The sequence below is a fragment of the Trachurus japonicus genome, chromosome 24 (genome assembly GCF_045865225.1).
Source record: "Trachurus japonicus isolate A0001 chromosome 24, Traja_1.0".
Classification (NCBI taxonomy): Eukaryota; Metazoa; Chordata; class Actinopteri; order Carangiformes; family Carangidae; genus Trachurus; species Trachurus japonicus.
Window position 1 is genome coordinate 9,318,069 of NC_140930.1, and position 16,082 is coordinate 9,334,150.

At 41.5% G+C, this 16,082-nt stretch overlaps 1 protein-coding gene across 1 annotated transcript in view; it reads left to right on the forward strand.

Moving 5' to 3' along the window:
- Positions 1 to 771: 771 nt before the first annotated feature.
- rab10 (RAB10, member RAS oncogene family) overlaps positions 772 to 16,082 on the forward strand; it is a 29,309-nt gene continuing 13,998 nt past the window's right edge. The window contains exons 1-3 of the mRNA XM_085771810.1: positions 772 to 1,405; positions 9,814 to 9,874; positions 13,967 to 14,105. Coding sequence (XP_085627936.1) covers positions 1,279 to 1,405; positions 9,814 to 9,874; positions 13,967 to 14,105 — 327 coding nt within the window. The 5' untranslated portion in view covers positions 772 to 1,278. The remainder of the gene's footprint in view (positions 1,406 to 9,813; positions 9,875 to 13,966; positions 14,106 to 16,082) is intronic.

The window sequence follows — 16,082 nt, forward strand, 5'->3', positions numbered from 1 at the left end:
CACACGTAGGGATAAACACGAAGCCTGCAGCCAGCTCCACGCCACGGTAATGATGTGTACATGTATTTACTCTGTGAGTCATTAAAAGACTTCGGAGGATACTTGTCCTTACAGTTCTTAAAAGCAGAGGATGTGGGAAACGCCCGTAACAAGCACAGAAGTACTTATATATGACATCACTTTGCCTGACTCACAGCTGGGATAGTCACCGCATCAAATGCCAGCTTGCCATGAAAAGCGAAACACACCCCGGCTATCAAGAGAGATCCGCATGAAACCGGCCGCCATGTTGGCTCATTAGACACATTTCTCACACTGCGCGGTGAATGAAAATTCGAGCCTGAATGGCGAACCACCGGACGCGGTTTCCTTCGCCCCCTCTCTGGCCAATCTAAAGACCCGCCCTCTTACCCCCCTCGAGTACAGCCAATCACATTAGAGCTCTGCCTGGAGTGACAGCAACGGCGGCCAATCAGAGCGCAGGAAGTTGACAGAAGGGGGGCGGAGTCGAGGGCGTGGCCGCGGGCCCAGGGTGTCGCCGTGGTGGTGGTGGCGGCTGAGCTCCCTCCCATTCGAAGGCGACGGCGGCGGTCGTCTACTCTGTATTTCGGTGGTGTTTTAGCTAATCTCTCCAGAGAGAAAACGAAGCGAAATAGCTCCGCGCACACCCGGACCGGTGACGGACGGTGAATTTATTTGACACACTTCTTTTTTTTTTTTTTTTTTTTTTTTTAACCGTCGAGATTTTTTTTTAACTGCAATTTTTCGGAGCTCTGGAATGACGGAGTGTGCCGAGAATTCGAATTAGCCGTTAGTTTGAAAAGAGCGAGAGAGAGAGAGTGAGTGCAAGCAAGAGAGAGAGAGAGAGAGAGAGAGAGAGAGAGAAGCCATTTTGTCCCGACTGTGTGGGAGAAAAGAAAGAGTGGAAAAGAGGAATCACACGGGAGGAGGAGGAAGATCCTATTTTTTTTTCTGCTTTCTGTCCTCATGCTGTAGCAGTCGGGCTCGGGATAGGATTTATATACATTAAACTTCTCGTACGCGTCACGTCAACGGACAGGTTATTATTCGGGTGGTGTTTAGCCGACTAGCTCTCGCACCAAGCTAATCAACAAATCCCAGATTGTTATAACAGTTATTAACAATCAAGAAGGAGAAGAGGAGCAGGGGCGGATTGGTCGGACTTCTCCACATTAGGCGTGCTAGGTTATTCGTTTTTTTGTTTTGTTTGTTTATTTTTTATTTTATTTTTGTATCTTAACACAAGCTGTTTTCCCAATGGCGAAGAAGACGTACGACTTGCTGTTCAAGCTGCTGCTGATCGGAGACTCGGGCGTGGGGAAGACCTGTGTGCTGTTCCGCTTCTCTGACGACGCCTTCAACACAACCTTCATCTCCACCATAGGTAAGAAGGAGAAGGAGAAGGAGACGACCACCACCTGGGGTTGAGGTTGGGTTGGGTTGGTGGTGGTGGGGGGGCTACATCCTACATTTTGACTAGTTTGTTTGACAGCTGACTTCGCCTTCCCTGCAGCAGGAGGACATATTTGGTTAGCTAGCCCGCTGTGCTAGCTAGCTAGCTCTGTGCTATCATCAGCATGCATCGGCTCTGCAGGCCTGCACAGGGTTAGGAGGGTTAGTTAGCTGTGGAGATAGACAGAAGCTAGTTGTTGCTGCTGCTGCAGCTTTACCCCCCCCCCACCACCACCTTTTTTTTGTGCAAGGAACTGTGACTTGACAAACAAGCAAAGCACCGGTGGTGTTATTGTTGGTTAGCTCGTCGGCTATTGCAAGTATAAGTACAACCGGTTTAGGAAGTAGAGGGATTGCTGTCATCATCATGACAGTTGTTGACCCAGTGGCTCCTGAGCTAACCAGGCTAACAGCAGCTAACAGCAGTGCAGGGCCGTGCCGGGGTTACACCAGCACTGGAGACTGACATTTACATCCAAATGGCTAGTGTTGCAGTCAATACCAAGACCAGACCTAGACCAAGACTTTGATGGCGTCGCAGGGCTCCAAACTGCTCCTAAATGGAGACATTTTGCTCATAAATTTAAAGCAGTGCAAGTAAAATGTTCATCTTGTGCATGTACAACCAGGAAATTTTGCCGTTTTTTAACACTGGTGAAATGTTGAAGGGGCAACTCAAAGAATCTGGTGTGTGTCATTATAGGTGGCAGGGCCAATGTGTGTGAGGATCATAAATGAAAAGGAAAGGTGAATACTTGTTTTGCAAGTCGATTTAAGGCGTGCACTCCTAAATTTTCTGCTTGCCTTCCTAAAATTTTAAGGGTCACTGTGATCCTAGTTTAAAAAAAGTTAGTCTGGAGCCCTGAGTCGAGACAAAGTCCAAGACTGAGACCAAACCAATGCGAGACCATTTTCAAGAACCCTAACCCTACCCATTACTGTAAGTGCCAGTACTGATCAAAATCATGTGGCTTGATATTTACATTCTTCCTCAGCTTAAAAAGAAAAGATCAAAATCAAAATGTCACAGAGTCAATAAAACACGAGAAGGCACAATGCAAAGATCAGAGAATAAGTGAAATGACTGTATATGATATCAATATAAAAGTTTACAACATAAACATTATTAATAAATAAATAGCACAGAAAGACCCCGCTGAGCCCTGAACTACACACAGACAGTTGAAAAGTGTTGCAGTCAAGACCAAGACCAAACCAATGCAAGACCATTTTCAAGACTATTACTGTGTTCAGTGCCAACTACTGATAATAATCATGTGGTTTGATATTTACATTATTCCTCAGCTAAATCTACACCATATTTAATTGAGACAAAGTTTGGATTGAACAGAAGAACACAGCAGCACAGAACCTGCTGAAGTCTCCTCCCGCTTCCAACTCTGGTGCATCCAAGTTTACAGATGGTTACACAAGCAGATACTTTTGTAGAACAATTTTTTATTTTATTTTTAAGTTATTGAATTACATTACATAAACCAAATTGAGCGAGTGACAGAGAAATAAAAAAATCCAGAGTCCAGCTTGACGACCGAAGACCCAAGTGGTAGAAAACAAATTCCCTTATACATACCGTATATATACATACTTGTATAACTCCCAACGTATCTATATATCCCTATCTCTATAAATATATACAGTACATGCACATACCTGCTGATAGAGAGACAGCATCTTTATGTTACTGCTCATGGGGCTGTTATAACTTCTGACTGACTGATCCCTATCTGGAACAATTGATTATATCTTTGCATAGAGCTAATGTTTAGTAGAGCTGCAACAATCGGTTAATTAATCAATTAGCAGTCTGAAAGGAAATTACCCAGCAACAGTTTTAATAATAGTTGTCGTTAACGGGCAAATTAAAAACCCATTAATGTTGGAAGTTTTTGCCTGGTTTGGCTTCACATCTCTCATGTGCTGAGCTGATGATATAATGAAATAAACTCAAGTTTTAAACCGTTGACAGACAAGTTATGTCACTTTGTGATGTGGGAAGTTTTCATTTCCCCAACAGTTTATGTCTTTCATAACTCAAATGGATACATCTAGAAAACAAGCACCACTTATAGCCTTAAAGTTTTGTTTTTAAAGTCTGAATCTATGATGTAACTGCTAACTATAGTTGATCAGATGATCGTAGTGGAGTAAACAACATCCCAATTAATCCATCCATCCATCCATGTAATAGAGGGGAGCAGTAGTCGTATGAATTACCAAGAAACCTATCCTGAAAATGCTGACACACAAGTACCTCTGATTGATATGCAAATAACTAAAGTAAAATGTACTTAGTAACTTTCCATGTCTGCTCAGAGAAGAACCATAAACAATTCATCATGGTGCCATCATCAGCTTTTCCCCCCCCTCCCCAGCTCTGCAGCGCCTCCACGCATGCGTCCAGCATCACGCTCACATGAGTCAAGTGTCAAGCTATGTCAAATCCCTGCACGGCCCAAGTGAAGGCTCCATTTACTCCTGTTGCTTAAGACCAGTGCTGCTGAGTAATAGTGTAACATTAGACGTGTTTTTGCTGAACCACATGAAGCAGACTTGTTTGCAGCGAGCGCACTGGCGTTATTATTATAACCTTGATCTCTTGATTGAGCTTTACTTTAAAGCCCAGTTTTGTCCTCCTCCTGACTCCATGCCCAACAACGACGACACACACACAACCATAATGGGCTGCAGTGTTCCCGGTGGCATCCAGGCTAGATTAGATTTGTTGAGGTACAGCCTTGAACTGTTGCTCCCTTGTAAAAAGCTTGCTGTCACATGTAGGTGTTTATGTATTTGTTTATGGTTTTTTTTGTGTCTTATGTTTCGGTTTTGCCTGGTTAAGATCCGTCTAATTACACCCAGACAAGCCTTGTTTCTCACACAAACTCCCGGTCATATTCTTCTGTGCTGTCAATGTCAAACTTATGAAACGCAACAGAGGTGATTATGGGTATTATTTTACATGACACCCACCACCGTATCAGATTCCTATGTGATGTTGAGATGCAGGGGAGCCGACCGACAGGTTCTTCAGCTAAAAAGACCGGCGGTGACCTTTACTCCTTTTGCAGGGGTGCGTTCACTGCCATGTCCGACCGGAAGGCAAATATCTCAGTGCCTTTGCTAATACAGGTTTGCATTTTTTACTTTACCTTTAGGAAATCTTAACGTCATTGGTTTTGTTTTACTCTAATTTATATTACATATTTTAGATCAAACTCCAAAAACACCTGTTTCACTCCAGTGAATGATGTGGGTTTACAGGCTGGTGAATGATTAACTTGGTCAGACTCAGTCCAGCTGGATGTCACTATTAAAAACATACTTCTTTTTTTTATTTATCCAAAACACAAGATGGGTTTTTCAATTCAATTCAATTTATTGTCACTTTCATGAAAAACCTTTGTTTAACATGGATGTAATAATGTATATTTTAGTTCGCAAGGCCTTTACAGTGTGTGGCGTGCCTTCGTTTTTTTTATTCTCCGTCAGCGGTGCTGGGGTTAACGAGGATGTGACACCGGCCTCTTGTTTTAATGCAAGTCAGAATAACTTGGAAATCATTACAGACAGGATTATTCATGTCTGTCCTTTGTGTCTCTTACATTAGAGAGCTTCCCTACTCTAACGTTACCTTCTACGTAGATGTGCTTTAAAGAATTAGGAGAGGATTTGATGCACCAGTCGATTGGCTTTACAGACAGAGCCGGTGGAGAAAACCATTACAGGCCTGTTGATGTAAATGTAGTCACTGTGAAACTTACATTACATATGATCTAATGAGTAACTATAGGGGGGGGAAACCCTGATTTAACGTGACTGGAAACGAGGACGATTGCGGTGCTTGAACTGAAACTGTCCACCACAGTCTGCGCTGCCATTTGATTTTAGGAAGTGCACACTTGGCGGTGTTCATACCTTTTTTTTTTTTTAGTTTTAAAAAACAAAAACAAGTATTTAGATCAGTGGCGCTATAAGCCTGTCCTGTCCTGGTACAGACGAGACTTCAGCACAGTTGTCATCCAGTCACAAGCTCCTGTCTCGTTGTGGCTTTGTTCTGCATCTTTGTTCTAGTCAAAGCTGAGCAGCATGCAACGTGTTAAAGTGTAAAAAAAAAAAAAAAAGGGAAAAAAAGCTGCAGGAAATAATCCATCTCAGACCATGTAATCCAGACTTGCAGTTTTCCTTTATTGTTATCAAGGCAAGTATGTGGGATTATTCTGAAATTGGTGTTTAGATGTTGCCAGACTCTCGTTGAGTTGACGTACAGCTTCTCCCAGGAAAGTAAAAGAGCTGCTGGGTTTTTAAGGCACCGTGTGTGTGTGTGTGTGTGTGTGTTTGCTGTGCTGGCGTGTGGTAACTTACTCTTCAGTCAGTGATTTTATATGATTAGTGGGTTCATCTCTGTCTAATGTTTTCTGCTGAAACTCTAGTATATGATTAGTGAGTACCATATAAAAACGATCAAAGCACAGTTAGATTGATAGGCTAGTGTCATAGATTTTTATGTATCGGTATGTATTCTATAACACAAGTCCCTTTTTGAGGTTGGAAACCTTCTGAAGTTGCAAAAAAAAGAAGGGAAAATGACTCGAAGAAGGTTAAAACAAGTTTAAAAACACAAGAAAAGTGTCTTCCCCATCTCCTATCTGTTTGTTATGGACAGATAGAAGATGAAAGAATGATCTCAAGATGTGACCAAACATAAAACCAGGAATTTGTCAGTACAGAGTCTATATTACCATGTAAAATGTTGATAAACTTCCATCGTTTCACACCCAGTTAAGAGACTATTTTTCCCATGAATCAGTTGTTCTTCGCTGCTTTAAATCAGGAGCACACATGGTCTCATGATGCTGCTCAGCCAGTCACTGTCACTTGAGTCGGACAGCTCTTAGTTGTCGTCTATGTAACACATATTGTCAAGTATAAAAATGAACACTGTGAGCGGGCGACTTGTTTACCGTAGTATTTAGTATCTAAACAGTGTTTGTGTAGGAGTTATGGTGCGTTCCAGGCAGGCTTTTTAACCCGTAAGTCACGACTTCAAGTCACCAGTTACGAGTTTGTAGCGTTCCAGGCAAGTTACGAGTTACGAACTGGGAACTGGGAGCAGATCGATCTAGCACGAGTTCACAGGTGGGAAGTTACGAGTTTGACTGTACGTTCTAACTGGTAACCATAGGAACAGGTCGGAAAAATACGAGTTACGGGTTGCCTGGAACGCACCTTTATTCTGTGGTTTCCACTGTAAAAACCCGACCTGCCATACAACAATGACAGCAGTCACAACACATCCATTCAACACGGTAGCATACAGCTGGATTGGATTGATATCGGCTCAGTATCGGTTCAGTATTGGCTGATTATTTATCAGTTCAGGTATTGGCGAGGGGAAAAAAGTGGCGATGGGGACAATATCTAAGAGGAAATGAACTTTAGGAAAGAAAGGACATGTGAAAGAGGAGTGTGTTCTTCCTCTGACACAGTACTCATACCTTTGGAGACACAGATACACAGCTGCTTCTCAAAATACCCCCACTGGAAACCCCCCCACCACCACCCCACCCTCTCTTCTCTTCTCTTCCCTCCCCTCATCTGTGCCTCAACTTCATTTCCAATCCCCTACTCGGACTGCCCCCCCTCTCTCTTTCTATCTCTCTCTATTGTACATTAGAGGCTATGCATGCACATATTTTTTATGTATTTATTTCCCTTCATTTAAATGGGAAATCCCATTGAGATCAGACATCTATTGAACAAGGGAGACCTGGCCAAGGTAGCAGCCATGTAAAATCAGCCCTTACATGATAATAAACAGGAAAAACTCAGATACTAAGACACAGTTCACACCAGAAACACAATGGCACTCCTCCTCCTTCATTGCATTCTTTATAATACACCTAAAGTCATTCATAGATATGAATGTTTTTAGTTTAAGAGCATTAGTTGAGTTTAAGAAGAGCATATGAAGAGTGCTGAATATGCATGATGTTGCAATCTGAAGTATCTTTCCACAACACGAATCATGAATTTTGCATTGGAAACTGGCAAAGAAGAGTTTCAGTGGGACTTCGTACTTCCTGCAGGATTAAAAGGAAAAGCCCGTCATAAACCAAACGGAACCGAACCAAACCGTGCTCTCTCTCTGTTCAAGACTTCCCAGTACGAAGGGAAGTTATTATTATTATTATTATTATTTATTATTATACTTTTCCACTTGTGACTGTGTGTTGTGTGATTGCACAATGCCCATACTTCAGTGACAGCTTGTCGGTGCAGCTCACCGGGGGGAAAGAAGGCGTCATTCACTTTGTTTTTTACTTCTCACTAGGAAACACACTAATATTACGTGATCTCCGCCGAGCCCGGTTCAGCGCGTAACTTTTTCAGGGTCATCCCAAGTGTTCATGCCTCTCTGTTGTACGTCAGCGTAGGTAAAACTTGGCTTTATCTCATTTTGCCCTCACCTCCCCGTTGTCTCTTTTTCTTTCTATCCAACTGTATCTTTGTTTCCCTCCCTCTCTCTGGGGTGTGAATAATATTTAGTTAGTCATACTTTGGCAGCCGCTTCCTTCATTATTCTATGGCCCTGCCCCACCTAGAGCACAGCTGTTTCTTGGTCTTTTTTAACTAACCACAATTTTTGTGTGACCAGAGCAGAACTGACAGCTCAGTGTTTAACAGAGAGACACTGCTTTTCTTTTTTTTTTTCTTTGCTTTTGTGGGCCAAAAGTGAAAAATGAGATGATTCACTGCTCCCTCGGGTGTTTTCCAAAGTTTTGACAAAGATGATTACTCTGTTTATTTTACCAAAATGTTGCTAAACCATGAAGATTCAGAGTTGAATCGGTCAGGATAACGAACGATGCTCGTCTTTGTCTCTGGAGATTGTACATTTGATATCTTAGGGTTAAAAGCAATTTAGAAAAATGTCACCTTTGAACTTATAAAGAGCATTTTTCATTGTTGGCAGCGTTTTATTGACTAAAAGACCAATAACTTTCTGCAGCCGCAACATAACTTTCTATCCTGTCACACCGTCTTTATCTTTCTTTATGTTTTTAGAGCTGCATTCATTTGTCAAATAAATTAAAAAACTGCCATCACAAGTTTCTAGATATCAAGATGAAGCCTTTAAATGTTTTGTTTTGTTTCGTCCTCACAAGAAGTCCGTATGCACATATTTTTGTAACCAGAAGATGTTCGGTTTAAAGTGGTTAAAGGCAGAAAATCTTCATATTTGAGAAGCTGGAACCAGCAAAGGTTTTGCATTTTTCCTGTCAACGCGCAGATAAATCGAGCAGATTCGGCCCTGAAATGCTTTTTTACGGTTTCGCTTCTTCGGTAAATTATAGTTGTGCCATGACAGAAATCTGAAATTTCTCATGTGTTCAGGTGAGTCGAGGTAACCACCACCACCACCACCACCACGTAGGTTCAGCGATGGTCCGTAGTTTCTATTCCAGATCTGAAGTTGTAGCAGTGCAGATGTAAAAAAACACAAAACGAGTTCAGAAGAAAAAGAAAAGACAGGAGGCCAAGAAAAACCTGGAGGTAATAAAAAGCTCCTGGATGAAAGGGAAACATCAGCACACGTAGCTCTGTGTCTTTGTATCCAAAATAATTAAATCCAAAATCCAACGAGTACGGAAACTGAAAAATAATCCTGCACAAGTTTCCACTGCTGAAGAGTTGGTTATTTGTAAAAAAAAAAAAAATCAAAGACAAACTGTGCCCCCTCACTGCACCACTAAACTCTTTAAGGCTTCACCATCACATTTCACTAACACACTTAAAATATACGATCAGGTTTCTCCACCAGCTGCGTCGGAGCTCAGGTTTTTTTTTTTTTTAACAGTCGTGACGTTATTGTGCTGAACACAAACACATTCTCAGTTTTCCTGCCTTAACCTGATTTCACTCAGTAACCTGGTTTTGTTTATATATATGTGTGTGTGTGGATATGTATGTGTGTGTATGTGCTTATTGTGAGCCAGCTGCTGATCCCACAGCTGTCTGCTGATTGGCTCAAGGTCTGGCCATGACGGTGCAGAATCAGGAAGAGATAATGTTATTGTCCCCCCCCCCCTCTCCGTTTGGAAACAATTGTCACTCACTTTCCATTTCCCATTCCTCCTCGCTCTCTTTCCTTTACTTCTCTCTCATTCTCTATTGTTGAAGTCTCCATTTTTCTTTCCCTACTAGGTTTAAAAGTCTTTATTTGTAGCCCCTCCATCGATCCATTGCTTGTAACTTATGCCTCTTTTTTAAGATTTATATTCTTTGCATATGCTGATGTGTTTGTTTTTTCTTCCACAGGAATAGACTTCAAGATCAAAACTGTTGAATTACAAGGAAAGAAGATCAAACTACAGATCTGGTGAGTCAGTGCAGTCTCTTGTGTGTTTTCTGTAGCTGAAAAATACTTAACTTTTACTTTTTTAATGTGTTTATTTTCACAGGAACAGTGCACATTAATTCACATTACTGTAAATGTGCCAGTATGAGTGAAGTAGCTACTAGTTTTCAACTGCCAGCCTGTAGCAAAACAACAAAACATTACATCCTGTATCCAAATGACATGGTATATCACTAAAATATTATGATTTAGAAGTGCATATGTCATTAAAATAGTTCTATAGGCATACAACCTAGCACATAGCTTGCAGAAGAAGAGCACAGCAGATGCATGGGGACATGTTTCCAACAGGAAACTCTTCACTTTAGGAAAAAAAAGAAGAAAAAAAGCTTCTTCTGCCTGCGCCTTGTTACATCATGGTGAAACATCTGTTTGACATACCTCCCCCAAGCCCCAGAAATATGTCAGAACAGGAAATGGTCATGGGTCCGTCAGGAGAGCTGCTGCTGCTGCTGCCGCTGCTGCAGGGTCGTCCGTCCTTTCACTGCACAACAGCTGGTCCTTTACCCAGAACTTTAACTTACTTTAGTTGATCTTTTACTTTGGCAAAACACAAATTACCAACATTTTATTACATCAATATTGAACCTGGATTAACAGATTAGAGAAGATTAGAGATACAGGGCTTTTATTATCTGTTCGAGCTGCAACAGTTTGTGTTTTGATGCCAGATATTTGCTAGTTCAAACCTCGACATCTCATTATTTTACAGACAAAACAATGATTTATTCATTGAGAAAAAACCCAGCCAACATTGACTGAAGTAAAATCATCTTTACCCAGAGTTCACTGATTTAGTTTTTTTCTTCTCATTGCTGTGACAGATAGACAAAGCAAAAATGTAAAGTTTCAGATCATTGCGTCAAAGACTGAGCTCCCATACGTTGTCAGAGAGTTGGTGTTACAGCTTATTGCAGCTGCAGTGTGTGTGAGTGTGAGTGTGTGAGTGTGTGAGTACACACTACACACAAGGAAACACTGAATGAACATCAGACAGTCATAGTGCAGATTAGTCACGTTTTTACAGACGTCGTCTCCTAAAAAAACCCACACAGTTTTGCTGGTCAGCTGTTGCGAGGTCGACTTGACACACAAAAAGTGTAATTGATACAGTGGCGTTTTAATGATAAGGTGTGTGTGTGTGTGTGTGTGTGTGTGTGTGTTTCCTGTGGAGCAGACAGGAGTCTATTCAGTCCAGACTCATCACAGTCACTCAGTGTTATCTAGAAGACGAGACACCTGCATGTCCACACCCACTGTTGTGAGAAGACGCACAAAAGAAGAAAAAAGAAAAAAGATATGCTGACGTTAAATGCAGAACATAGAGTCTCTAAGGTTTATTTAGCGCTGACACATTTAAAATAGAGCTGTTTGAGTTAATGGGATAATAGCAGGTTAATGTAATATAAGTACCTGTTAATGCAATGTATCTCTTAGTTTTTTTTTTTTTTTTTTTTACATGCGATTAATGCATGTTCTTTAATCCTGAAATAGTTTGATGAGTTGCTGAAAACTAACCAGCTCACAGCTGAAGCTAAACCGTCTGTGCTAACATTTATAACTCGGGTTTAGTAAAGTTACATCTGCATAAACACTTAAAAATATATTTATCCTGGCTTTTAAGGTGCATTTTGACCAAATAAAAAATGTGCAGTTAATCTTTATTAACTATAGACACTCCATGTGATTATTGCGATTTAATATTTTAATAGATATACAATTGTTCAAGTCTAAAACACCCCAAAATGAACTAGTTTTAACTTCTCTGATCTGATTGTATGCAGATGTGTTATATGTTTCCTTCTGCGACAGTAAACTGAATATCTCTGTGTTGCAGACTGTTTCCTTTTCACTGTTTGGACAAACCTAAATAATACATGAGAAAACATTGACAGATGTGAGCTGTGAATGTTTTTCTTTTGTGTTGTCACCTTTCTAAAGCACAGAAAATCAGACACAGGACATATTAGAAATGAGATAAAATCATATTATTGTTGTTGTTGTTGTGGTTGTCGAATGCGAGCTCCTGTTCACTGTCCTGCTCGTCTTTTGACACTAAGTATGAAACAGCGCAGAGACACACGAGTGTATTTTACAAGTTTATTGAGTTATAACTTCTCTGCAGCCTTTGTGACTCATGCATATACGTATATATATAAAAACTGTACACAATGTGCATAACAAAATGTAGAGATAATGCAATAAAAGCATTTGCGAGGGCGCATGTGAAACTCATAATGTATGGTCTGCATCCATCCATCCGTGAGTCTGATCCGATGTGAGACTTGATAACGTTCGGCCTGATACTGTCCATTAGCCGTCCTCTCTCTGTCCACATCACATTTTCTCCTCTTCCTGTCCGAGTGCATAACGTCTGGATTTAATCTCCATGTATTGCCTCACCGCCCCAGGATGTGCTGCTGCTGCTCCTGCTCACCAGATCGCAGTAGTTTTGAGTGAAATTGTGCTTTTAGCCGGTTTCTCCTCGATTGTAGTGAAACGGCCTCGTTTGAGTCGAAGGGTTTGAGTTTCTCATGTGAGGCTGGAGCTCCCGGGCCTCTTCCCCTTCCTCTTCTTCCTCTTCCTGTATCAGCAGTGTTGGATGGATGTTCGTTTCCCCCCACACAGGAAAATGTCACAGTAGAGGTGCAGATGTGAGAGGGACTCTCTTTTTTTAACCAGGTTCAACTTTACAACAGTGGTTTAGTTGGGTGCAGGTGTTTATCAGTGATATTATAACTTTTATCAGCCTCTGTTGGTGACCAACATTGACATTAGGGGTGGGAATCACCAGAGGCCCTGCCATAGTACCTGTCGTCTCAATACAATATTATTATTTAGGGGAAAACGAACAAATATTTGGAGCCATGTTTTGTTCTAAATCAATGACTGAACTGTATATGAAAGGCTATAGGGCTTTTAATTTGAAGGGCCAGATCCAGGAAGTCGTGACACTCACTCGCTGTCAGTTTTTTTTTTTTTGTTTGTCAAAAGCGACGTTTTCCTATGTTACAGACATTTCTGGTTTGGAGACTCCGACGTGAAAGCACGTATCACAGCTGTTTTCAACGATTAGTGGGTGCTGCCGTGGGCCCACCTCATCTGCTGTGGTTATTGGTGATAAACGGGTTGATTGATTAGTTGACTAATCGCCAAATCACCATAAATGATGACTATTGGTCGACCAAGAAAATCTTTGGTCGAGGGCAGCCCTATTATTTAGATATTAAAAATATTGCAATATGGGGCTGGTGTTTAGCTATATATTGCAATATGCTGCGATATGTTGCGATTCATTACTTTTTTCAACTGCAAATTATGTCGCCAAAATGAAAACTTTGTTAGCATCAGTTTTTTCTCATATCAACTTAGTCTGTTCAAATCGATACTTGCCGTCTGTATATCGATGGCGATGCTGTGCTGTATCGACCCCTAATTTACATGGGAGCTGAAATCACTTGTTGATTAAGTCATCGCTAGTTCTTGATTCAACAGTATCAGTGTATGTGGGGAAAATTTGACACCGTTTCACACCAACAATATCTGCTTGAAATCATGCAGATGTCCCATGATGCAGTAACATGTTGTGGGATACTGAGGTTTATGACCTTTTTGTAACTGCAAACTGAGTCCTGAAAGAAAGACAACTGTGTCAACATCTGTTTTAACCAGTGAGATAAAGTTCCCACCTCATGATGGACATGCCGGTAAAGAAAGATTGACCATAATAACGTGGAGCTCGTGTAACTTTATGTTTTGTCTTGTTGTGTTTTTGAACAAACCGTATCGAGTTTGCAGCTGATGAATGCTTTGATTTTGGATCGATATCAACAATCTGTGTGAGCTAATCCCTGGCACCGATCAGACGCTGCATATTCTTTATGGGCAATTTGAGCCGCAGTGCAGCAAAGATCTGAGTTTCCTGAACCGTTTATTGTTTGGGTTCTGGGCTGGAGTTAATACAACAAGAAGAAGAAGAAGGAGAATAAGAAACTGATGGCAAATGTGTGTGTCTCTCTTTGTGTTGTGTGTGTGTGTGTTGTGTGTGTTCAGGGACACAGCGGGCCAGGAACGGTTCCACACCATCACCACCTCCTACTACAGAGGAGCCATGGGCATCATGCTGGTCTACGACATCACCAACGCCAAGAGCTTCGAAAACATCAGCAAATGGCTGCGCAACATTGATGAGGTAGAAAACGAAAACACAACACACACACATATATACACACACACACACACACACACGGTCTCTGCAGGCTGAGTGACCATATCTTCATGTGGGTTTTGTTTTTTTTTGTTTTTTTTTGCTCGATCCTTTGTCCAAGATCCTTAACAGGATTTCACAAGGCTTGTTCAGAGAGTTAAGAGTTGGCGCTGCTGTTTGCATCTTTTTTTTTTTCTTTTTTTTTATCTTTGGCAAAGCGACAGAGTGACAAATACTTCACGGGAACGCGGCCAATGTGGCTAACACCAGTTAGCTGCAGCTGAGACTGTGACTAAATCACATCAGAGGAGCCAGATGTCCACATGCACCTGGCCCGTTGTAGAGTTGTACTGCTGGTACAGTTTTAACTCTTAAACACCGTGTAAACAACCATTTATCTCTGTTTATCAGAGACATTTGATATCTGCTAATACAGCAACACAACACCTCTGTTTGATCCTTTAAAAATTCAGATTCAGATTAAGAATTACTAGGGTTGTACGGTATACCGGTACTAGAGTGGTACCGGGGTACTAACGCATTTAAAACGGTACCATACTGCGCTTAGATGGGACCGGTACTTTCATTTTGCGCCGCCGGCAGCGGTGACGTCGCTCCGTGAAGTCGCCGCATTGTAATTTGAGCCGCAGCGAGCGAGTGAGCGAGTCACAAACGAAGCAAGGTGCTTTTTTAAATTACCGTTACAGCGCCACCTGTCCATGTGCCTGTGCCTGTGTTGTGTGTGTCTGTGTGTGTGTGCGCGCGCTGCGCGCGAGAGAGACTGCCGCCACAGACTCGTTAATTAATGCAAACACTGCTGGTTAATAAGTTTCGTTTTTACCGCGCACCACCACTGGCATGCATAGTCTCTCTCTCTCTCTCTCTCTCTCTCTCTCTCTCTGTGAGTGAGTGAACACAGCGAAGGAGCGCTACGCAGAGATGAATTAACGGAACGATATTGCGTTGGTGATGGGGGGGGGGGGGGGGGGGGGGGGCCCCGGTCATGTTCATGTTTGAGTAACATGAACGTTTGTTTCATTATATAAACTACTGATAACAATTTCTCCCAAAAATTACAACTGGTCAAAATAACAAAAAAGGATGCAGTGTTTTCAGACCTCATGCAAAGAAAACAAGTTGATATTCACACCACTAATTTAGGAAGAGTTTATTAATATAGATGGAATTTTAATCCTGCAGCAGCAGTGACTGTTTACTGATTAACTGATTATTTACTGATGCATAGGTTATAGTTCTAAGATTTTCTATTAAAATAAAGCCAATAATGACATTTTTTGTGTTCTCTTTTTATTTGGAAAAGTACCGAAAAGTATCGAAAAGTATCGAAAAACATGTTGGTACCGATACCGGTACCAAAATGTTGGTATCGTGACAACACTAAGAATTACTTAATATAACGCTGTAGGGAAATCTTTCTTTGTTACAAATTCCTGAATAGTAAGAAAAATCAACACAAAGTGAGATATACGTAGATGAATAAAATATTATTGGTAAAATAAAAGCAGGATAAGAACAGAATAAGATAAAATAGAATAAGACTAAATATAAATATGACAATAATAATTCACATATGTACATGTACTTATCCTAGTATCCTCAGTATTACTCGGCGTTAAACAGCTTGATAGCAACGGGCAGAGATGATTTCCTGTGATGCATTGTGGGTCGCTGACGGAGGGTTCAACAGGATTTGTGAGGACCAGAGTTCACATTTCCATTCAGTCTTGATGATGGATCCAAAAGGGGGAAAAAAAGGTTGTGCCGACCGTTGTTGCAGGCTCCAACAGGTCGGAGCGATTACCAGCACAGACAAGCTGTCTGTAACATATGGTCAGTTTGTTTCGCCGCTGAGCTGCTCCCCCACCACAGGTCCGTGCATCTCTGTGGGTAATTAGGCCTCTGCTTCAGTTTTCTTTCCCTCGCTCGCACCTCCCATTGTGT